This window comes from Salmo trutta, chromosome 30, assembly GCF_901001165.1.
Source record: "Salmo trutta chromosome 30, fSalTru1.1, whole genome shotgun sequence".
Taxonomy (NCBI): Eukaryota; Metazoa; Chordata; class Actinopteri; order Salmoniformes; family Salmonidae; genus Salmo; species Salmo trutta.
The window spans coordinates 39,878,424-39,903,785 of NC_042986.1; the positions used below are offsets into that span (position 1 = coordinate 39,878,424).

Below are 25,362 nucleotides of genomic sequence, written 5' to 3' on the forward strand. Positions count from 1 at the left end.
TTTTGTTGTTGTTGAATGTCCACACAGCTGACAGAGCCAAACATCCAGCGTTATTAAGGTGCCACTGCCACTGCTACATTATAAGAAATCTAAGTAAATAGATACGTTGTAACATCTAACCATGGTTATACAATCATCAAGATGCTATTTTACAATTGTAAGAAGCAGCTTGACGCAACATCGTAAGAAGCTCGATATTACACTTGATATTACTGCGCTGCTCGTAGTCAAATTCTGTAATACGTCTTCCTCTGGAAACAATAGTCCTATACATTCCCCAAACATCTAAATATACTCTTAATTCTCTTTATTGAATATAATCGTTTAATACGATGAATTGGGGGGGGGGGGGAGGTCCCCTTAACATAATGAAACTGCAAGGAGCACCTTTTAAAAGCCGCTTCCACTTTAGCAAAACAGAATAAGATCCGGTTTGTCGAACAGGAAGCGAGGACATACTGATGGCGCCCGACTAGAATGGAGTAGCAATAATCGCGTACAACTTCTTATACTGTTTGGCGTATCTACTAAGTCATAAACGAATTCAAGTCTCAATACACGGTAAGTAAAAATCCCACAGGATCTCGTGTTATATAGATAAATTAATTACATTTTCTTCAGGAACGAGCGTTGGGCGATCTGTTTTTTTGCTGAGGCCCTCGAGGCCCCACGCCTTGGTAGGTTGTATAATGCCTGAATGCAAAACGAAGGCTGGCGGAAAATGGCGGAGCAGGCAGGAGAGAGGGCAGCTAGGCTTGTTTAAATCATAAAGAGGGGTCGTTATTAGCTACACGCTCGACTCCAGGTGTGTTTAGCTAGAGTTGCCAACAATTAAAAACGACAATAATGGCTATATTTGACCTGTTATGCCACCGACCTTGTTTGCATGTGTTGTGCAACCTCATGTCAACGGTATTATATTACCAGGATCTGACTGGCTTATCCAAGAACGAAAGTTAGCTGGCTAACTAACCTTGCTATCTTCCTAGCAAAGCTGCTATTACTAGCTAGTTTAGCTACTAGCTAGTAAACTTGGCTTTCACTTTGGCTATCTAAGCACAAAGAAGAAGAAACCACGTCCAATGTGGTTAAGTTACAGTTAGCCATGTAGCTAACTAGCTAGCTAGCTACTGTATGTTCATTAGTATGTATGTTCATCATTGTTTACCTTCACACTCAAAGACCAACAGAAAGGAGTCCGTTCAACAAAGCACCCTCACGAATGTTACTCTAGAGAAACACATCTAAACTGATATGCAATAAGCTGCAATTCTTTAAAAAAATATATGGGCATTTAACACAATCAGTATCCAATTAAAAGTACACTCCATGTGAAAGAATAGGCTAATGCCAGAAGATGGATATTCGATAGATGTATGATAGTTGAAAACTGGTATCCATCATCAATATAGATGTCTCTAGTGTGACCATGATTGTCCTAAGGATGGAAATGGGTCAGATGGCTCAAGAGTTACAGCATTATGTTGACAATGCCAAGGTTGTGGGTTTGATTCCCTCACACACTGAACATGTCACCCAGTCTCTTTGGATACTGAATTTCCCTCTGGGGAAAATGAACATTATATTCTAAAAGCTCTGCTATGGACCATATTTTATATACTAGATGGAAGGGGAGATAGAGGTGGAGAGCAGCAGTGATGTGGGTCCGTCAGGGTCCGGGATGGAGGAGCCATCGGAGAGCGGTATGGGCATGGAGTCCTCAGAGGCCATGTCTGCAGACAGCAGTGATGCAGCGGCCCACCATGCATCCCACCATCACAGCCAGCACCACCACGGCATTGCCCCAGAGTCAGACTGCCACGTGGGACAGAGCTCAGAGGGGGTCCTGGTATGAACAACAACACTGAACTGTTCAGAATCATCAAACTTTAATGCTATGTAACATACAAGAGATACAAACCATTAGCATCTGTGTAATGGTACAGTGTAATAAAGTCAAAAGTAATACACTTAAAGCATGTGTGTTTGTAATGATAATCATAATACATTTTATAAAGCACTTTTTCAAGGATCCAACGACGTCTATGTTTGATTGTCCCGGTAGGGGCTCTAGTGATTTGGTAACACTTTTATTTTGGATAGTCCCAAATAGATGGTTTGTAGATGTTCAATAACTGTCAACAACATTTCAACTAACTATCTACTAAGCTTAACCATTATCCTAACCCTAAACTTAACCCTTACCCTAACCCGTATTCTCAACCTAACCCTAACCATAACAAGCAGTTGCTTATCAACAGATGGTCATACTGTCAACAAACTATCTGTAGAGCATCTATATGGGACTATCCACAGAGTGACCTTAAGTTTTAGTTAGTCTCCATGTCCATGCCTCTCACCCGTGTTTCTGTTTCCAGGTGTTCCTACCAGAGACTAGCTCCAGTACGGATGTCACCCACCACAGGGCCACCGTCCACCTCCCAGACTCCTCCTCTGTGGCCCAGTCCACCAGTGTCTCCACTGTAACGCAGTCCATCCTGGTGTCTGGGTCAGCCCAGGTGAGCATCTCTAATATTCAAGCACACCTTGGTTCACCTCCATAGTACCCCCCCCCCCCTATTTTTTTTTTACTGGTGTACTACACTCTTTTCTTACTAGCATTGATTTAGCTAATAGCTGTGTTTCTTTTAGGTTTGACTTGGATTGACTGATATATGGTTATTTTACCTACCTTAGTTGAATGTCACTGATCATTAGTCGCTTTGGATAGAAGGGGCGGCATGTAGCCTAGTGTTTAGATTGTTGGGCCAGTAACCGAAAGGTTGCTAGATCGAATCCCCAAGCTGACAAGGTAAAAATCTGTTGTTCAGCCCCTGAACAATGCAGTTAACCCACTGTTCCTAGGCCGTCATTGTAAATAAGATTTATTTCTTAACTGACTTGCCTAGTTAAATGAAGGTTAAAAATACATTTAAAAAAACGTCATACCGTATATTGTATTACAGGTGATGGTTCACTCCAGCGCGGCGGTGTCTGACTCGACAGCCTCCACCTCCTCTGATCTGGGATCAGCCATAGACAAGATCATAGAGTCTACCATCGGACCCGACATCATGAATGGTGAGGGAATGAAAACATTTTCCCCGAAGGGAATTTGATTCCTATCAATCGTGAAAATATATAAAACATTAGACACAAACGTAACAATCAATGTCAGTACAACATACGCCATTCAGGTAATGTAATCTGTCCATCACAGTCAATATCTATGTATCATTGTTCTCCAGGTTGTATAGCAGTGACCAGTGCAGAGGATGGCGCTGCAGAGACCAGTGAGGGTCAGTATTTGCTACTACAAGGATCAGATGATGGTGAGCTTTTCTCTCACAGGTTACAGTAACTAATGCCGCTTGTGTACAGTAGTTACAAAAACTCTCCGCTCATTGCTAGACAATTAAAATGCTATTACTAAAGTATTATGTAACAACACGCTAATAAAATGTTGCTTCAAAAGTAAATTAGTTTTTCTACATAGGCACAATAGTGTTTTAATGTTAAGTGTTAGTGAGAATGCTAACTGTAACAAAATATGGCTCTTAAGTATCGAAGGGAAACGAAACATTCCAAAACTGCCTTCTGGAATCAAATACAGCTGTTAGGTTCTAAATATCAGAGTAAGAACGCGACGGACTCTAAGAAAGCATAAATCAAGTTTATTCACGCCAAAGGGTCGAACAGCTGAACAGACAATAGACATAGTCACACAAGCACTGATATTTAACCCTTTCTCCTATGCTGAGTCTCCTCCTACACGTCTGAACAGCCAATGCATCTCTGTTGCTGGACAGAACCTTTCGTGATATCTGTTCTTCCTCACTTCATCTGACCTGACCTCTGCCTCAAAGTACAACGCTCCTCCCCAACTCACGGCTGATATGGTGACTGGTACCAGACTGTGTCTCTTCTCCTCCAGAGGATCCCTCCCCATAGCATCCCTGATGGCTACATATCCTGACAGAATGTAAATGTTATACATTCCCCTCTTTCCCTCAGTGAAAGGAATAAGTATATTTCATGATTTTGTAAGTCAAGAAATCAGAAGCAAACACAGCCAAGGCAGGTTGAACATCATGTTTGTATTCTGAAAAAACTATCCCTTTAAAGATGGTATAGTGTGTTTTTGAAACAAAATATCATTGGTTGATTGGTTTGACTTGATTAGGTACACCTGGAGCGATGGACATTTACAGAATGTAAAGATAGAAATGTATTGTGTAGATCAAATGAAGAGTTTAATTTCAAAAAGCTATAAATCAGGAAATGTCAGTAAATTAGCTTTTGTTGTTTAAAGAACTTATGAAAGAGATGTTTTTTCACCATCTTATCATGGAATGGGGTTGTTCAATGATAGACAAATAATCATGTTTTGTTGCAGAACGTTATATATCCACCTCACTCGCAGAGAAATGGGTAGTACTGCTTGATTTTACAGTCAAATGTGACAAATAACTACACTTAATAAAGAACTCTACAAATGATACATTTTGTGACATCAATATACACGGAGTATACAAAACATTAAGGACACCTGCTCTTTCCATGACATAGACTGACCAGGTGAATCCAAGCGAAAGATGTGATCCCTTATTGATGTCAATTGTTAAATCCACTTCAATCAGTGTAGATGAAGGGGAGGAGACAGGTTAAAGAATGATTTTTAAGCCTTGAAACAATTGAGACTTGGATTGTGTATGTGTGCTATTCAGAGGGTGAATGGGCAAGACAACAATTTAAGTGGCTTTTTTTTAGGGGTCAGGCGCACTGGTTTGTGTCAAGAACTCCAACGCTGCTGGGTTTTTCACGCTCAACAATTTCCTGTGTGTATCAAGAATGGTCCACCACCCAAAGAACACCCAGCAAACTTGACACAACTGTGGGAAGCATTGTAGTCAACATGGGACCGCATCTCTGTGGAACGTTTTCAACACCTTGTAGAGTCCATGCCCCGACGGATTGAGGCTGTTCTGAGGGTGAAAACGGGGGATGCAACTTAATATTAGGAAGGCGTCCTTAATGTTTTGTACACTCAGTGTATATATGAGATATTTTTGAAATAAAACATTTATCAATACAGTAATATGAGATCATGCATTTAAAGTATTTACGTTTGACATGTTAGTCATTTAGTAGATGCTCTTATCTAGAACAACTTAGTTAGTGCATTTATCTTAATATAGCTAGGTGAAACAACCACAAATCAAAGGTTCCATTATAGAAATGCATGAGAATGGTTCTTTATTGAATCTTCAAAAAGGGTTCTATAAAGCACCAAAAAGGGTTCCGCTATAGTTACAAGCCAAAGAACCCCTATCTGATACTATTTAGAACCATTGTTTTGTGTGTGTGTAAAGGACACAAACATTCCGTTTCAGCTAAACAATTGATATATAGCGTTTTGCAACAAAACCCCATTTTAATACACATCTAAAATCTATAAAATTAAGAATCTGAGAACAGTAGTATTTTACACATACACACATGAAGGTACACTCATAAGCAATTATTTCTGATTTAAAAATGTGAAATGTGAAGAATGTGTGTATGTCGCGTTTTGGACAGAAGCTCTAAAGAAATGTCAGATTGGAATAGTTGAGCATCACAACTTATTTATACTTTGTACAAAAATATCATTAGTTAACTGGTTTGACTTGATAATGTACACCTGGGGCAATGGACATTCAAGAGAATGGACATTTACACAATGTTCAGATAGAAATGTATTGCGTAGATCAACTATAACTGTCAGGATAGGATAGGAGATTGTATGTGCTCTATTAATTCTATTTCTATATCCAACATGCAGTTCCAGGCACAGCCCTGCCATTGGTTGAAGACAGCCAATCAAACATGCAGTTCCAGATACAGCCCTGCCATTAGTTGAAGGCACCCAATCCAATAGTTTCAGAAAAGGATTCACTTCCTGACATCTGTATTCAAATAGTTGTAGTCACCTCCAAAGTTACTATTTGTCCCCTGGAAAGATAATTTTTTTCCACAAAGCAGAGTTAAAACTAGAGTTATCCAGGTTTGTACTAGACCCAGACAGAGAGTTACTTTCCACAAAGCAGAGTTAAAACTAGAGTTATCCAGGTCTGACCAGTTTGGTTTCTCCCTCTCCTATGGTAGCTCACACGTCATCCTCGGCCCTGTTCAGCCATCACCGCATCACCATCGAGGCTCTGGGAGAGGGTCCTACCTCCACCTGCCACGACCAGGGAGACATGCAGGGTATGAAATATGCAACGTATGCCAGTGGGTTGCCATGAAAGAACATTGAAACATAGAGATTTCAAGTGAATGCTGTCCCTTTTTTTTCATAAAATGTTTTATGTCATGCAAGATAACCTGCACCCTGACCAGCCAGACCAGCCCTCTGGCAGCCACTACCCAGACCATGAGGACCATGAGGACCAGGACAACCAGCCCCAGCACTCCCACGCATCTCAGTACATGGACTGTAGCGGTGGAGATGTAGACGGACCTGACCAGGTAAGGGGCAGACACGATTTAGTTTTTTTTGAGTCACGTTTGAAAACACACCTTTTAAGTCAAGGATTTAATTGTTATTTTAGAAATCCTTCTTGTTTTATCTCCTTTATGGCTTTTCAGTTTATTTTATTCCGTTCTACGGTAAAGTGTGTTAAATTTTTAAATGCAGTTTTAAATAAAGTTTGACTATTTGATTTGACCAGACTGGAGAGTCGTCCTCCTTGTATGTAGACTACGAGGAACCTGACCAGACTAGGATCTCGTCCCGGTCTCTGTCCCGCTTCCCGGAGTACGGTGTAGTCGACAACTCTGACCAGGACCTGCGGGGGTACGTGGAGGGTAGCGGAGTTGCCGACTCCAACCCCTCGTCCCCTGGCATTCGACGACACCACTCTCACTATGTTGTGGACTGCAGTGCGGGGACGGAGGTGTACCTGGAGTGTGAAGAGGATTTGAGGCCACAGCACTCTCAGAGCTACATCGACAGCAGCAGCAGAGCTAACCACTCCCAGGGTCACCTAACCCTGCCTAACCACTCCCAGGGTCACCTAACCCTGCCTAACCACTCCCAGAGTCACCGTACCCTGCCTAACCACTCCCAGAGTCACCGTACCCTACAGCAGTATGTGGAGTTTGTTGCTGCAGATTCAGAGCAGCCCGGTTGTTCCAACTACCAGGATCAGGAAGGGCAAAGGGAGGACCCAAACAAGAGCCCAGACCAGAACCAGGGCCCAGACCAGGATCCAGACCAGCCACAGCACTCTGACCAGCAGCAACCCCAGCATTCCCACTACATGGAGACCACCAGCAGCAGCACTGGCCCAGAGGCCTCCCCGGGGCGGTACACTGGGATAGGGGAGGGAGGTGAGGGCTCCTCCACAGACCACCACCACCCCGAGGCAGACACTGTGGGATCAGGCACAGACCACCACCCCCAGGCAGACACAGCAGGCTCAGCAGAGGCTATGGAGTGCACAGAGAGCCAGCCTGGCCCTTACATCAGCAGCAGTGGGACCTACTCCTCCCGCCTGGAGCCTGAGGTTGAGGGGGCCCCTGAGCCTCAGTGGTCCCCCAGTCTGGGGAGTCCTTTCAGGGGAGAGGAGGGCGGCATGGTGGGGGGGTCTAGAACTTCAGCCGTGGAGGAGGGGGCCGGGGCTGGAAGAGGACCAGGGGTCACCGTCCCCCACACCATGGCTGAACTGGAGGAGATGATGGAGGTGGTGATCGTTCAGCAGTTCAAATGCAAGATGTGTCCCTACAAGAGCGTCTCCAAAGACACCCTCATCAACCACATGAGAGACAGGCACTTCAAACCCACAGGTACAGTAGCCCCATTCCATCTAGAGCGAGCTGAGAGACAGGCACTTCAAACCCACAGGTCAGTAGCCCCATCCCACCTAGAGAGAACTGAGGGAAGAAAGACACATAAACATACAGTACAGGAGGCAGTCATCTATGAATGAATCACTAGTATTGATCCTCAGTTTAGACGTAGATCTAGACACATCTGAGGGCAGAAACTGAATTCAAATGGAATCAAACTTTATTCATCCTCAATTGAAATAATTAGATGAAAACTATGTATCCTCAGCTGAATTAATTAGATTACAACTTTTATTTATCCCCCTGGGGAAAATAGACTAATACAACCTTTTTATCATTAACCGAACGTGCGCTCTGCCAACGAGGCCTGTATGGCATATGATCAAATAAAACGAGATAGTGCTTTATTAACTCCTAAACTGAGGTTCTGTGCTCCACTAGAAACTAAAAGGAATATGCCTAAATCAATCCCCAAAGGGAAAAATTGGATTTGATTGAGCTGATTGATGGTCCTGAATGGAATACAATGATCTGATTGGTGGTGTGCTGTGTGACTTCCAGGTGGCCCCCCTCCTAAGAAGCGTGGTCGGCCCAGGCGTAGTGATACGTTGGCCCGTCAGCAGGCTGAGGTGAAACCAGAGCCACAGCCTGAGGAGCCAGAGGACGAAGACATCGTAGACGCTGGGGCCATCGATGACTCAGAAGGTACGTTGAGATCCATGTGAAGTTTTTTTTTATATAAGTATATAGCACTTGTCACAAGAAGCCGATAGCCGGTCGGTCGGTCAGCTGGATGGTCAGCCGGGCGGTCAGTTGGTTGGTTAGCCAGTCGGTCGGTCAGTTAGCCCGTTAGCCGGTCAGTCGGTCGGTTAGCCGGTCAATCGGCCGGTCAGCTGGGCAGTCGGTTGGTTACTTGGGTGTAGGGGCTAGTGGTCGATTTGGGATTCACACACTCACTCTCTCCCTCTTTTCTCTCCAGAGGACAGTGACTATAACCCAGCAGATAAGGACTGTAGGGGCAGACAACCTGCCCCTCCTCCCTGCTCCTCCACAGACCGCCCCCGACGCAGGGTGGGACGCCCCAGGAAGTTCACCTACACAGAGGGCAGCTACAACTGCAAGGGTGGGTACTACTGTAGGAACAATACACTCACCATACTCACATTCACTGAACAATACGCTCAGCTGTTTCTGCACGTCTTCTCAATTTTTAAGTGAAGGCTTTTCCAAAGATCACTGCAAGAAGACAATTGTGTGCTGTTTTCATTCACTAAGCTGTTATTGAATAGGTTTCTTATGCATGAACTCTGCTCTGTATTTTCCTTGTTTCGGCTGAGTACAGAAGCTGAGGGTGCACCCAAGCAGCGTAACGGGAGTGTGGACCCTCAAGGCTCCGAGGAAGCCAGTTCCTCAGGCCTGGGAAACGGACCAGATTCCTTGGCCAATGGAAAAGCAGTGGAAGCCGGCATCAGCCAGTCAGACTCTGAGAACAAAGACCCGTCACCTAATGGGAGGCCGGAAGAGGCAGAGTTTTTCCCCAGGAAACGAGGTCGACCCTCCAAGCGGTTTCTCAGAAAGAAATACAAGAAGTACATGAAGTAAGACTCATTGTTATTGACACTTGAAGCGAGCTACTGTATCTCTGAATACCTGTATCGTACTGTCCTGGGATAGCCTGGATTTTAACATTTTACATGGTCCCTTCCAGCAACTATGGTGGTTGCGTACGGCACAGATCTGTACTGTTGGAAAGGATGATGTAGCCTCATACCCGAGATCTTCTAACTAAATACCTTCACTCCTCCTACCGGTGTGTATCACCAGGTATTACACGTCTCTGAAGCCGCTCCTGAGGCCTCACAACTGTTGGATTTGTGGCTCTCGCTTCCTGTCCCAGGATGACTTGAGGTTCCATGTAGACTCTCACCAAGGAAACGACCCAGAGTGCTTCAAGTGCCTGCAGTGTAACTACCGCTGCAAACGCTGGTCCTCGCTCAAGGTGAGTGGGGCCGGGGCATACGGTCCAATCAGTCAGTCAAATGTATTTAGCCTTCATTACAGCATCATCTTTATTGCAAATGAATTACACTGCTTCTTTAATCATTGAATCAGTCTTCAGTTTTTCTCTTGTATCTCAGGCCTGGTCTGTTCCCTGTACTGTCTGTAATAACCACAGTGGAATGTTAAGTGGCTGTTTTCTCTGCTGTGTTAAACAGGAACACATGTTCAACCACCAGGGGAACAAGCCCTTTAAGTGTGAGGAGTGTGACTACAGCAGTGTGTATAAGAAGGATGTCATCAGACACTCTGCAATACACAACAAGGACAAGTATGTACACACACACACACAGGACGTAATCATACACTCAGCAGTACGTAACCAGGAGCAGTATGTTTTCTGCTGACACCATGTGTGGAACATTCACATGTGATCGTCACCAGGACCAACATGGCACATTGACCTTTTATTTATTTATTTTTTTTAAGCTGGAGACTGATCAAAACTTAATCGATTTTAATTCATCAATCAAATCATTTGATCCAGTAACTTATTTTTCATCCTTTCCCAGGAAAACAAAGTCTGAGTCTGTAAGTATTTTCACCTTTTTATCTATAAAATGTTGAGTTACTATAGTTGGTCACCCTAGATAGACTTTTTCTATCCAGATCATCCCATGTAAAAACATGTTATAAACCTAGTGACATATCTTGTTTTCATGCCATAGCAGGTTTATGGAATCTGTATAAAGGTTTTAAACACAGTATGATATCTTGTTTTTTTATGCCATAGGAGTAGTATGGTCTGTCTGTACAAGCCAGATGTATTTGTACAGGTCTGTCTGACTCTCAGCAGGTATCTAAGGTGTTGTCGTTCTCGTGTCCAGTGTGGTCTGTCTGACTCTCAGCAGGTATCTAAGGTGTTGTCGTTCCTGTGCAGTGTGGTCTGTCTGACTCTCAGCAGGTATCTAAGGTGTTGTCGTTCCCGTGTCCAGTGTGGTCTGTCTGACTCTCAGCAGGTATCTAAGGTGTGGTCATTCCCGTGTCCAGTGTGGTCTGTCTGACTCTCAGCAGGTATCTAAGGTGTTGTCGTTCCCGTGTCCAGTGTGGTCTGTCTGACTCTCAGCAGGTATCTAAGGTGTTGTCATTCCCGTGTCCAGTGTGGTCTGTCTGACTCTCAGCAGGTATCTAAGGTGTTGTCGTTCCTGTGCAGTGTGGTCTGTCTGACTCTCAGCAGGTATCTAAGGTGTGGTCATTCCCGTGTCCAGTGTGGTCTGACTGACTCTCAGCAGGTATCTAAGGTGTTGTCGTTCCCGTGTCCAGTGTGGTCTGTCTGACTCTCAGCAGGTATCTAAGGTGTTGTCATTCCCGTGTCCAGTGTGGTCTGTCTGACTCTCAGCAGGTATCTAAGGTGTTGTCGTTCCCGTATCCAGTGTGGTCTGTCTGACTCTCAGCAGGTATCTAAGGTGTTGTCGTTCCTGTGCAGTGTGGTCTGTCTGACTCTCAGCAGGTATCTAAGGTGTGGTCATTCCCGTGTCCAGTGTGGTCTGACTGACTCTCAGCAGGTATCTAAGGTGTTGTCGTTCCCGTGTCCAGTGTGGTCTGTCTGACTCTCAGCAGGTATCTAAGGTGTTGTCATTCCCGTGTCCAGTGTGGTCTGACTGACTCTCAGCAGGTATCTAAGGTGTTGTCGTTCCCGTGTCCAGTGTGGTCTGTCTGACTCTCAGCAGGTATCTAAGGTGTTGTCGTTCCCGTATCCAGTGTGGTCTGTCTGACTCTCAGCAGGTATCTAAGGTGTTGTCGTTCTTGTGTCCAGTGTGGTCTGTCTGACTCTCAGCAGGTATCTAAGGTGTTGTCGTTCCCGTGTCCAGTGTGCCATAGAGTCTACCCCATGCAGAAGAGACTCACTCAACACATGAAGACACACAGTGCTGAGAAACCACACATGTGTGACAAGGTAACACATCATCTGACCTTGATTAACAATTCCAATAATCCACTCAAATCAATCAGGGTTCTAGTTTTAATCTCCTGATTTTCTTTGAAATCTTTATAAATATCTGTTTGTGCTTTGACTTCCCAGTGTGGGAAGTCCTTCAAGAAGAGATATACGTTCAAGATGCATCTCCTCACACACATCCAGAGTGTTGACAACAGCAGGTCAGTACAGGATGTAGCGCCATTTTCATTAGGCATCTCAGCAGAACATAGCGTCTCAGCAGAACATAGTCATAGTCCTGTGAAACCAGGGTGGTGTTCATTACACACTGTAGCAAAACCAATTTGCACTGTGAAGTTGTTAGTATCTCCCTGTTTCAAAATGTTTTCTCCTTATCATACACTACACAGTGTTAATATCCTGTAACCTGTCTAATGCATGTGTCCGTCTACCAGGTTCAAGTGTGAGTTCTGTGACTATGACTGTGACAACAAGAAGCTCCTGCTCAACCACCAGCTGTCCCACGCCAACGACCGGCCCTTTAAATGTGACTACTGTAAATACTCCACCTCTAAAGAGGACTTCCTGGTCTCTCACCTGGCCATCAAACACACAGGTGAGTTCTACACCTAATCCTGACTCTTAAAACCCAGTCAGTCCGGAGACCCCAGGGGGAAAAAATGTGTCTTTTCATTTATGACTTTCATTGATCTGCATGTCCAGCCCTTATATTTAGCTTCACTATGAGGTGTTTTACCATGTTCTGTTCAGGACAACCAGAGCTAGCTACATCAACAATTTGACATAAACAGTAGGGCTGACCCCAATTAGTCCACTGGTCAATTGTTTGATCGATAGGCTGTTTTGTCGACCAACATTTTGTATATATTATTATTGAAATATTTTTTTTTACGGCACACAAGATTGTTTTATTCGCGCCCATCTCAGTGAACTAATCCATTGTGGAGGCTGCGGGGATGGCACAGTCCAAGAAGGGGATTGTGGATGCACAATGCACTTCTCTCTCCAGAATGGGCTCTCTCTCGACAATTTGTGCACGTTCATTGTTTCATGACTTATTGTGTGAATTGTTTGCTTTTGATTGTTAGTGTCTATCAATTCTCCATTACATATATCACCAGTAGTATATTTACTGTTAATTCCTATCAATTCTAATCTACAATGTTTGTTTGATTACGTTCACGTCTGTTAATTCATTCAATGTATTATTATTCCAGTCTTTTACCGTTCTCATTGTCGGAGATGACACGTTGTTCGCAGAGCCCACAACCTATGTTACGCTTGTTGAGTAAGGACGTGCACCTGATTACGCATAGAAGTAGGCCTATAGGCTACCTAGCCTGTGTGCAAATGTTGGCATATAAATGTGCCCTGATAGTATTTCTGATTGGTCTAATGTACCACCACTAATGAGCTGTGGAGCTTCTCAAAGTAATGTTTTCTTCACCTCAAACAGCAAGAAAACAAAGTCTGTTTTTACATCCATTGAGAATGACAATAGTTCCTCAATGTATTTGAAAAATCTTTCCAACTCTCTCCCACTGTCGATAACCACTCAGCGTTAAAGGGGAAAATGTTGTGCTCTGAGGCAGTGGAAACGTCATAAAATAGACCTACCTAATTACTTATCTTTTGAGTCAAATAGCCTACAGCTGTGTCTGTCCTGAGCTCAATGACACAGGAAAGCTGAAGGCCCAGAATATTTTATACAATGTTGCAAGTTTGCTAGTGCAAGCTTTGGACCAGACCCAAGTTAAGAGTTGATACAATGTTTTAAGTTCATTGCAGACAGGCCATGTGCAGCCAATGTGATTTATAGGATATTTATTTTTATCAGGAGGTTTTCTACCTGCAGGCTGCACTGTTTTTTTTGTTTTTTTTTACATTTTTTGGTCTTTAAACACTTTTTACATAGTTGGCAATGCAATAGATGTTACTTTTCTAGGTTCATCATTTTTCATTTAGATTTGGATATACATTTTGATTAACCACATGACAATGATTTTCAGATACGAAGATGATATTATAAATTAAATGAAACTGTTCCAGGAAAATGTGCATATGAAAACCATAAATGGCAAGATAAATGGTCATTCCACATGAGAAAGGTTGCCGACTCCTCCTGTAGCCGATTACCGGCAATTTCAGGAGAGTAACGGCAGAATCTGCCAAAACCAATAGGAGCGGGAGGACGGCGGTCGGGTAAAGATATTTTTCTTCTGATTATCTTGCTCTCTGGCTCCCTCTTGAGTCATTTGTCTTATTCCATCAAACAGTGCGCTTTAACCATCAGACAAGCTCAATGCATATATGGTTTATTTTCTTAGCACATAGACATATGTATGGAAAAATACACGTTTTAAATTTCTACCAATCGGTTGGATCGAAAGAACAGACGACTTTTGGTCGACCAAGTCATTTTTAGTCATAGACAGCCCTAATAAACAGTTGCATTCAAATGTCAATAAAAAAAAACGCTAAAGCAAAAACCTGATAAAAATGTATTTATATAAATGCTGTAAGTACAGAAATTGTTTGCTCAGTAGGAAATTAAATCCAACTAGTCAGTGACAACTGTGTGGAGTTTGTGACAGCAACTATGTGAGTTTTTATTATAGACACTATGTCCATGATATTTCTTATGATCTTCTTTGTAGAAGAACCCCTTACCATCTAACAGCTCTGTAGCTTGTGAGCATCATATGACATGTTACATGTGCGTGTTTGACTCTCAGCCATTTTTTGTAAAAAGACACGGCGCCGGGCCCCTTTGGGTTTCGCCCTTGTCTCACTAACACCTCTCTAGCTCATCCCCCGTTTAATCACACAGATTAATGGTACCAACGGATGCGGAAGAAATAGACAAATCCTATGGTACAAGCCACACTGTTTAAAAGGGGTTAGTCCAAATTGCACCGGCGTTGCAGTGGGACTCAACCCTTTTAATGTGGCTACTGTAAATACTCCACTTCTAAAGAGGACTTCCTGGTCTCTCACCTGGCCATCAAACACATACGCGAGTTACTGTAATGTCACTAGGATCTTCTCCATCCCGATCAGTTTAGTTCACTAGCTATTACAAGGGTTTACCACTCAACCCCTGGAGACAAACACACCCTTGAGGGGTTGGTAGCACAAGGTCAGGCTTACTCTCCACCAGTCCCAGTCCCCCCCCCTGGACCTGGGATTCGAACCAGCGACCCTCCGGTTGATGGCTCTCTTCTCACCTCTCTCGGATATCTGCCGCCCCTATTCAAGGTGTTGAATATCTAGGAGCAGAAGGATTTGGGATCACTGCTTTAGCATATTTGCCCCATGGTAGATCTAATCTGCCCTCCTTTCACCCTCTAGGAGAAAAGCCGTTCTCCTGTGAGATGTGCCACTTCATGACGAAGCACCGTAAGAACCTGGGTCTGCACGTCCAGTGTCGCCACCCGGAGGCGTTTGAGGAGTGGAGCGCTACGCACCCTGAGGAGCCCGTCAGGCGGAGGAGGAGACCCTTCTTCACCCAGCAACAGATAGAGGAACTTAAACAGCAACACGACGACACAGCGAGCCTACAGAATACAATAGTACGCCTGGGGAAGAGATATACTGTACTTTAAATATCTATATACCTCTAAATATAGAGATGAACAGGAGTTTGTGGGCTTCAGTGGGTCTTCTAAAGGAAAAAGATTAGAAGCTACTAACTCGGAATTAATAATATCTAATGGATAGTTTTGGATAGGGGATGTTTGACTGTTTTTCCACCTATGTGTTAGGTAGCAGTGGATTCTGACACACTACAAGCCATGCAGACAATTCAGAACGCCTCAGTCTCCCAAGATGCAATGGGAAACACCACCATCACTTACGAACAGGGTCAGTTATTTTTCGTCTTCATTCCTCAATATTCTTCCTCCTTCTTCAGTGACCAAGGACAGATAAACAGACACTTTCGTATGGCCTAAGATCTCTACCAAGCCCAATGGTAATGTTTTATAATGCATTGAGAAGCATGACACAATAATAACTTCATCTCTCTCCATCTCCACAGCTGGGAATTCGGACCTGTCAGCCCAGAATGCTCTGGATCTGCTGTTGAATATGAGCAACGCCAGACAGTTGGTGGAAAACTCACTACAGGTACTGGCTTGTTCACACATTGGCTCATTGAGTAGACCTCTGCTGTTCTACTGACCTATATAATGATTCCTACAGGTCTGCTACACAGCTCTGCATGATTGGGACAAACTAGGTTGTGTATCGGATGAGCAGTTTGTCTGTGTGTACTCCTCAGGTACAGATGTTGAAATCATCGGACTCTGAGGTTCTAAAAGCGGGCTCCTGGACAGCGGTTACATCAGCGACCGGGGGAGCCCAAAAGGTTTATTTGATTTTCATTTATTTCAGGCTGGTGTAGCGTAATGTTTCTTTAAAGGAGAATTCTGGCTTATTTACAACCAGATCTCAATTTGTATGTAAATTGCATGTTATAGAAGAGTCCAGACACAATTTCGTACGCACACTTAGTACTGTATATATGTGCTTTAGGAAGCGTCATTACCCGGTAGATCAGAATTTCTTAATCCTGGTCCTGGGTAACCAAAGGGATGCAAGTTTAGTTGTTGCCTTAGCTCTCACACACCCGATTGAAATCAAAGGCTTGGTGATGAGTTGATTATTTGAATCAAGTGTCTGAGTGGAAGGGCAAAAGCAAAAAGAGTTAACCCCTTTTGGTCCCCGGGATTAAAGGAGAATTTTTTTTCTTTTTTACCAAATCTCTGTCTTTGTATTTGGCATGTTATAGAAGGGTCCAGACACTTTTTTTTTTCTTTTGCGATTTCAATTGTTTTTGTATAAACTTACCCCAGCCAGCGATTCAATTTCCTCATCCTTGTTGTGCAGTATGGGGTCTCTGATAAAAACACTATACCGAGAGCTTTTCCTTTTCTAAAAGGATGTGTTTCAGAGTCCGTCCGTCCCCCCCCCTCCCGTACTGCACAACGAGGATTAAGAAAGGCTGGTCTAGTGGGTAATAACGCTTCCTAAAGCACATACAGTACCAACCCCCGAGTGTGAGTACTAATCCCAGTCACACCACTGTCCTGCATTTCCTTTTCTCTCCATCTCCCCGCTTATTTTTAATGATATCCCTGGCTAAATAACATTTTAAAAGTGGCCAAAAATAGTAAGAATTTAAATAAAAAAAGTATAGTCCTTTTTTAATTTCCGCTGTGGTCCTTTAGGTTGTGACGTTCCACATGTCTGAGAATGGGGAGACCCTGGTGCAAGAGGTCCAGGAGGTCTATGAGGCTGGGACCAATGAGAATGGAGAGATTACTCAGATAGCCATCCAGGCCTATGAGGGGGCAGAGGGCTTCAGTGTTGTGGAACAGATGGAACAGGCTTCTGAGAAGGGGGCAGAGGACTTCAGTGTTGTGGAACAGATGCAACAGGCTACTGAGAAGGGGGCAGAGGGCTTCAGTGTTGTGGAACAGATGGAACAGGCTTCTGAGAAGGGGGCAGATGACTTCAGTGTTGTGGAACAGATGGAACAAACTACACAGGAGATACAAAGCACTGGACCTGGATACAGGTACAGTAGAACCTGGCCTCACCTGGCCAACACGGCACACTGGCCATTAGCTAATGAGCGCCATTCTGTCTTTCTGATCTGCTATACAATTTGCATTCCTGATGATATTTTACCATGATTTTTGAAGCGCTGAAATAAGTTTCTTCTCCCATTTTGAAAAAGTATCAAACAGTTTTGGAGATAAATCAACTTGGTTGACTTCCACTTCACAGTGTTCCAATGTGTTGTGTTTTCAGTAGTGGCGAGGGCAGTCCCCAGCCCATGGAGGAAGAGCAGGAGGGAACAAAAACACTCAAAGAGAACAGACACACCCAGTACTACCTGACCTCTGGTGTGGGGGATGGAGTTCTACAGCAGGTAGAGGTAAGCCAGCCACAGGAATACCACATACTGTAGCAGGGGGTGTTAGAGAACAGTTTCTACAGGAATACCACGTACTGTAGCAGGGGGTATTATAAAACAGTTTCCTCAGGAATACCACATACTGTAGCAGGGGGTATTATAAAACAGTTTCCTCAGGAATACCATATACTGTAGCAGGGGGTATTATAAAACAGTTTCTACAGGAATACCACATACTGTAGCAGGGGGTGTTAGAGAACAGTTTCCACAGGAATACCATATACTGTAGCAGGGGGTATTATAAAACAGTTTCTACAGGAATACCACATACTGTAGCAGGGGGTGTTAGAGAACAGTTTCCACAGGAATACCATATACTGTAGCAGGGGGTATTATAAAACAGTTTCTACAGGAATACCACATACTGTAGCAGGGGGTGTTATAGAACAGTTTCCACAGGAATACAGTGCCTGTATCTAAGATGATGTTAATGCTCTGAAACTCTCGGGAAACTCATCCCTGTTCAGTTGAACTGTAGATGTCTGAGAAGGTAATCTGCTGTCTCGTCCTCCATCACTCTCTCCATCTCTATCTCCCTCTCTTCAGCTAAGCAGTGAGCTCCCCGGTTCCCCCTCCATGGTGGGATCCCCCCAGGACCAGAACCAGCTCAACCCAAAGAGGTTCTCCTGTCGTATCTGCTCTGAGTCGTTCCAGGGCCGCAGTGACATGGAGAACCACAAGAGGGCCCATATCGATCCCTCCACCTTCAAGTGTCCTGACTGTGACTTCACTGCCTCCTCCTGGCCAGACGTCAAGGTGGGTCTTTTATCATTTTTCAGCCAGGGTGTAAATCTAAAAAAAAAAATCTTTCCTTGATTCCTTGTGTCCTCTCTAGAGGAGGGCTTTGGAGGAGTAGATAAGGACCCTCCCCTCGGATCTCTGGTCTTCTACACCTGCATTGCTTTCTGTTTGGGGTTTTAGGCTGGGTTTCTGTACAGCCCTTTGTGACATCAGCTGATGTAAGAAGGACTTTATAAATCAATTTGATTGATTGATTCTCTACCGTCTGACGTTTTCAGAAGGTGGTGAGGAGAGCACACCCAATAAATTGAGGAAAGAGTTTGAGATTAACCCTTTTAATAAATATGAAGGGACTTTTTATTTGCCCCCCAAAAATGTTTTTGGTCTTGAAAGGCAGCATTGACCCCAAGTAGTGAATTACAGTTTGTCTCTATCCAAAGCATGCTATCATTTGGTTATCAATGTACAATTCCTTTCCCAGACCCACATGGGCATGCATACCTACCTGCGGCCTCACAAGTGCCCCAGCTGCAGCTTTGCCTCTAAAAACAGGAAGGACCTGAGGAGACACATGATGACGCATACCAACGAGAAGCCCTTCACCTGCCAGATCTGTGGACAGAGGTAATTCAATCAATTAGGGCATCTTGAGGCCGTGAGAATAAACTTTGTTATGAAGTGTTGGGATGGTGATGCCAGCATAGAATGTTTTTTGTTGTTGTACAGAAAATGTTTTGAAAGCACCTTAGGTAACCATTCTGGTCTGTCCCACCTATCAGGTTTAATCGTAACGGCCACCTCAAGTTCCATATGGAGCGTCTCCACAGCCAGGACCATGCGACAAGGAAGACCCATTCTGGAGGAGGCTCCCAGCAGCAGACCTTTATAGTCAGCAGTGATGAGGAGGCTCTCGCCATGCTACAGTGTAAGGAACACACACAGACACACGTTTACACCAACTTGTAGGTAATTTCACTGGGTGAATAAATCACTGATGTCCTCTATTTCCATCCATCCCATTTGGAGGACGTTTTGTTTCAGCTACAGTTTGTTTGAAATGTTAACACTTATGTTGTTATTGGCCATTGTCTGAGATGCTGTTGTTTCTCTCTTTGTTACAGCCCTGCAGGCAGGACAGACCATCAGTCCGGAGCAGCTACAGAAGTCCCTGGGTCAGGACAACATTATAGTGTCCCAGGAACAGGGCCTGGATCAGGACCACATTATATTGTCCCAGGAACAGGGCCTGGAAGACAAGGAGGAGGCCACGTACATCCAGCAGATCACCACAGTGGACGGACAGACGTTACAGTACATAACAGGAGATAACCAGGTGACGTTACAGCACATAACAGGAGATAACCAGGTGACGTTACTGCACATAACAGGAGATAACCAGGTGACGTTACTGCACATAACAGGAGATAACCAGGTGACGTTACAGTAAATAACAGGAGATAATCAGGTGACGTTACAGTAAATAACAGGAGATAATCAGGTGACGTTACAGCACATAACAGGAGATAACCAGGCGACGTTACGGCACATGACAGGAGACAAGCAGTCTAATTCTAATTCTCCTCCTTCACCCTCCCGGGGTCTAATTCTCCTCCTTCACCCTCCCAGGTCCAGTATGTCATCTCTCAGGATGGAGTCCAACACTTCCTACCCCAGGAGTACGTGGTGCTAGCAGACGGGAACCACATCCAGATGTCAGATGGACAGATCATCCAATATGAGAATGATGGGGCCTTCCTACAGGAGCAACAGGTTAGATAGAGGATCCCAAAAACACTCCCATCACAAAACAATCAAGCCCCAAAAGAATCACTCCTAGAAATATTCAACCCCCAAAACAGACAAACAAGAATACTGCTGTATTTTGGGATAAGGAATTTAAATGTTCCCTGTGACATAGAGTAAGATGAAAGGTTAAGTGTTTAACTTCCCTGGCTCTCTTTTCAGATTTCCCTGAGTCATGACGGCCAGATCCAGTATCTTCCCATCAGTTCAGAACAACAGATAGTCATTCCTGAAGACGTGGAGGTTGCTGAAAACTCTGCTGTCACCGGTATGATAACACACTGTCTGCTTCAGTAGAGGGCCTGGAGGGGAGGGCCTGGAGGGGAGGGCCTGGAGGGGAGGGCCTGGAGGGGAGGGCCTGGAGGGTAGGGCCTGGAGGGGAGGGCCTGGAGGGGAGGGCCTGGAGGGGAGGGCCTGGAGGGGAGGGCCTGGAGGGGAGGGCCTGGAGGGGAGGGCCTGGAGGGGAGGGCCTGGAGGACAGTAGCATAAAGAAAGTATTCCCTGGGAGGTTCAGGAGGGTGTAGTATTAACAGCAGCAGCAGATAGTCAGTCCTGAACATCTGGAAGATTGGAGGTTGCAGAACACTGCTGTGACTGGTATGTTAACCCACTGTCTGCTTCATACATCACAGCATTGTTTCCCAAAGCACTACTCTGTCTTCAACCATTCCACTTACACAATGTGATCTATGACAGTGGTGGGACACCTGGCTCACCTTATCAGGGGACTGCAGATGGAAATGAGCTGTTAGCTAAATCTGGTTCAATGTATCATTTCTCAAGTGTACTAAGACTTGTGTTTTTGTTGTACACTGAGTATACAAAACATTATGTACACCTGCTCTTTCCGTGACAGACTGACCAGGTGAATCCAGGTGAAAGCTATAATCCCTTATTGATGTCACTTGTTAAATCCCCTTCAAATCAGTGTAGATTAAGGGGAGGAGACAGGTTAAAGAAGGGCGTTTTTAAGCCTTGAAACAATTGAGACATGGATTGTGTATGTGTGCTATTCAGAGGGTGAATGGGCAAGACAACAATTTAAGTGGCTTTGAATGGGGTATGGTAGTAGGTGACAGGCGCACCGGTTAAAGTGCGTCAAGGACTGCAATGCTGCTGGGTTTTTCACGCTCAACAGTTTCCTGTGTGTATTAAGAATGGTCCACCACCCAAAGGACATCCAGCTAACTTGACACAACTGTGGGAAGCATTGGAGTCAACATGGGCCAGCATCCCCGTGGAACGCTTTCAACACCTTGTAAACAATGTTCCCTCAATTGTTTTTAGTCACTGAGCAAATTTCAGGTCTGCTGAGCGCTAACTTGAACGGTGTGAAAATTCTGTGCAACTTCCAGTATGCGTTTACTGTGAACACTGAGGCTGTACCCGCTTTACATGTGTAAAGTAGGCTACTGTGGCTATTTGGTCATAATGTAAGCCTACTAGAGTGGCCTACCATCAAAAGAATGGAGAAAATGCATCCCATAACATTTTAACATGGAAATAGCTGTTCTCTCATTCAGCCTACAGTAGCAGCCAATGTGTGGTGTTCAATGTAAGCCTACATTCCATGAGACTTTTGAAAAAAAACATGTAGGACTTGACATTAACCTGTTGATCCACTTGTCCTTCAGACAAGGAAGTGACTGAAAATGTTGTTGTTTGACGTAAGAAACCACTTTACAAAATAAAATGCATTGTTATTCCCATACCATTAATACAGAGAATCAGACAAATTATACTACCCTCTACCTATTGGCTACTTAGCTTATTCAAGCCAGGGAATTAACGGGAATATATGCATATTAATACCATTTAAATGTAGATGCTTTTTGCATTGGATATATTTACCATATCATATGGCGACAGAAACATAAACCTTTTACCTTATCATAAGTAGACATAATTGCAAATTATTAAATCCTTCCAATAGAAAAAAATAATAATTTAGTTACGCATTTAACTTAAATTAAATGATTTGACTCTTCACATGGGATGATTTCACTGAACAACAAAAGAAAGGGAATATTGAATGATCCCAATGATCCATGGCATCTCCCAAAAACATTTCAACATCTGTAAAATGATAGTCTAGAAACTAAAGCTTTGGTTGTCTTCCTCTCAGGCTTCCATGTCTTCTCCCTGGACCTCCTCAATGTCCACCTCTTGAACATCAGACTCTGAGGCCCCATCTTCACTGTCACTTTCCAACCTTGTTGAGGATGGCTCGTTGTCAGGGTCAAAAAGCACGAATTGTTCAACCCTTGTATTGGTCAGCCTGTTGCGTGCTTTGGTGTGTGTGTGTGTGTGTGTTCTCAAACAAGGACCAGTTGCGCTCTGAGGCGGGTGATGTTGGTGGGATTTGGAGGAGGATAGTGGCAACAGAGGAAAGCGCCTCAGATCCACAAAGTCCCTTCCACCAGGTGGCTGATGAGATATGTTGGCACGACTGCCATATTGCATCTCCATCCCAAGGCCCTTGCTTGGAAGTGTACTTCGCCAGACTGCCAAGAACCTTGCCCTCATCCAGGCCAAGGTGGTGAGACATGGTAGTGATGACAGGCCTTGTTGATCTCTGCACCAGACAGGATGCTCTTGCCAGCATACTTGGGGTCCAACATGTACACTGCGGCGTGTATGGGCTTCAGGCAGAAGTCTTCACGCTTTTTGATGTATTTCAGAACTGCAGTTTCCTCTGCTTGGAGCAACAGTGAAGTGGGCAGGGCAGTACGGATTTCTTCTCTTACATTTGCAAGCAGAGTCTGAACATCAGACAGGATGGCATTGTCTCCCTCAATCCGTGCAATGGCTACTGCTATAGGTTTCAGGAGTTTCAGGCTGCTCTCTCCCAAAATACATCACCCAGGAAGATCCTCTTGATGGGGCTGTCCATATCGGCAGACTGTGATATGGCCATTTCTTCCTCCCCTCCAGGAGACTGTCAAACATGATGACAACACCACGCCAGCGGGTGTTGCTGGGCAGTTTCAATGTGGTGCTCTTGTTCTTCTCACTTTGCTTGGTGAGGTAGATTGCTGCTATAACTTTGACCCTTCACATACCTAACTATTTCCTTGGCTCTCTTGTAGAGTGTATCCATTGTTTTCAGTGCCATGATGTCCTTGAGGAGCAGATTCCATGCATGAGCAGCACAGCCAATGGGTGTGATGTGAGGTTAGGACTCCTCCACTTTAGACCAAGCAGCCTTCATGTTCACAGCATTGTCTGTCACTAGTGCAAATACCTTCTGTGGTCCAAGGTCAATGATGACTGCCTTCAGCTCATCTGCAATGTAGAGACCGGTGTGTCTGTTGTCCCTTGTGTCTGTGCTCTTGTAGAATACTGGTTGATGGGTGGAGATGATGTAGTTAATTATTCCTTGCCCACGAACATTCGACCGCCCATCAGAGATGATTGCAATGCAGTCTGCTTTCTCTATGATTTGCTTTACCTTCACTTGAACTCTGTTGAACTCTGCATCCAGCAAATGAGTAGATAAAGCATCTCTGGTTGGAGGGGTGTATGCTGGGCGAAGAACATTCAGAAATCTCTTCCGATACACATTGCCTGTGAGCATCAGAGGTGAACCAGTTGCATACACAACTCGAGCAAGACATTCATCAGCATTTCTCTGACTACGTTCCTCCATTGAGTCAAAAAAACTTCTGATTCCAGGAGGACCATGAGCTGTTGCTATCGATAAGGTGTCTGATTCATCATTTTCACCTCGAATAAAATTAGAGGGACTTTTGTCAGAGGTTGCTTGTTGTGAGCGCTGAGGGAACTTTATCCACTTGGCCAGATGATTCTGCATCTTTGTTGCATTCTTCTTCACATATGATTTGGCACAGTTTTTTCAAAAGTACACAGCTTTTCCTTCTACTGTAGCTGCAGTGAAATGTCTCCACACATCAGATAGTGCCTGTGATAGTGCCTGTTAACGAAGGGAGAAAACTCTAGAAAGTTGAGTGTTCAGTGTTCAGTCTCGTGTTTCTCTGCGCAGGCTGATATTTCTTCTGCGCTGCAGTCCCAGGGGGAGCTGTGTGCGCTCGCAGCTTAGAGGGAACGTTGCTTGTAATGTCCATTTCCACCAAGGAAACAAGGCTCCTCTGAGGGCGAAAAGGGGGTGCAACTCAATATTAGGAGGGTGTTCCTAATGTTCTGTACACTCACTGTACATCGTTCAAATAAACATTAATAAATAAATAAATCAAGGACTAGATCATGGGTGGGCAACTCCAGTCCTCGGTGCCTGATTTGGTGTCACACTTTTACCCCCATCCCTAGCAAACACACCTGATTTAATCAAATTGCATTCTAAACTGAAGATCATGATTAGGTGATTATTGGAGTCAGGTGTGTTAGCTGGGGCTGGGGCAAAACTGTGACACCAATCAGGTCCCTGAGGACTGGAGTTGTCCACTCCTGGACTAGATGATAAAGTTGAATCAGTACTTACTCTCTCTATCTGTGTTCTAGTCATAGCAGATGGTGCCACGCAGCAGACACAGACAGTCTACACTGAGGCCACACAAGAACAGCTGGAGCTGCTACATCAGCAGGGCATCCAGTATGATGTAGTCACCTTCACCGACGAGCAGAGATGACGTCATCACCTTCAGACACTGCTGTTGGATGTGATGTCACTGCTTTAAAGGACAGAGAGACAGGCCTGCAGTGCAGGGCCCAGTGTGATGGAACCACAAGGAGCCAGTGACACATCGTTTTTTTTTATTTTATTGATTTAACTAGGGCAAGTCAGTTAAGAACAAATTCTTATTTACAGTGACGGCCTACCGGGGAACAGTGGGTTAACTGCCTTGTTCAGGGGCAGAATGACAGATTTTTACCTTGTCAGCTTGTGCATTCGATCTAGCAACCTTTCGGTTTTTGGCCCAACGCTCTAACAACTAGGCTACCTGCCGCCCCCTAGTAGCTATCGTTTAAGAAGTTCAGCCAAAGCAAGGCTCTGCACACAATCCCCAAACTACAAATCATCTTGTATCCCAAACAACTACATTACCTGATCAGGATTAGCAAACTG

The 25,362-nt window shown here is 44.4% G+C and overlaps 1 protein-coding gene across 3 annotated transcripts; it reads left to right on the forward strand.

Moving 5' to 3' along the window:
- The first annotated feature begins 412 nt into the window (after positions 1–412).
- Positions 413–25,329, forward strand: LOC115168667 (zinc finger protein 335). Of its 3 annotated transcripts, none has more exons than XM_029724139.1 (30): positions 413–561; positions 1,625–1,849; positions 2,379–2,519; positions 2,967–3,081; positions 3,249–3,332; positions 6,148–6,249; positions 6,362–6,510; positions 6,714–7,830; positions 8,395–8,538; positions 8,813–8,956; positions 9,176–9,431; positions 9,658–9,832; positions 10,050–10,162; positions 10,404–10,422; positions 11,648–11,788; positions 11,915–11,991; positions 12,226–12,386; positions 15,143–15,363; positions 15,556–15,655; positions 15,831–15,919; positions 16,074–16,160; positions 17,023–17,372; positions 17,609–17,735; positions 18,321–18,530; positions 18,997–19,139; positions 19,295–19,440; positions 19,637–19,848; positions 20,142–20,285; positions 20,481–20,586; positions 24,798–25,329. In XM_029724139.1, exons 2-30 carry the CDS (start codon positions 1,625–1,627, stop codon positions 24,923–24,925), a joined length of 5,226 nt encoding a protein of 1,741 aa, XP_029579999.1. In that variant the 5' UTR covers positions 413–561; the 3' UTR covers positions 24,926–25,329. The 3 variants fall into 3 exon arrangements, with proteins under 3 accessions (XP_029579999.1, XP_029580000.1, XP_029580001.1); XM_029724140.1 differs by having other exon boundaries at positions 11,669–11,788; XM_029724141.1 differs by having other exon boundaries at positions 3,249–3,299.
- The last annotated feature ends 33 nt before the right edge of the window (positions 25,330–25,362 follow it).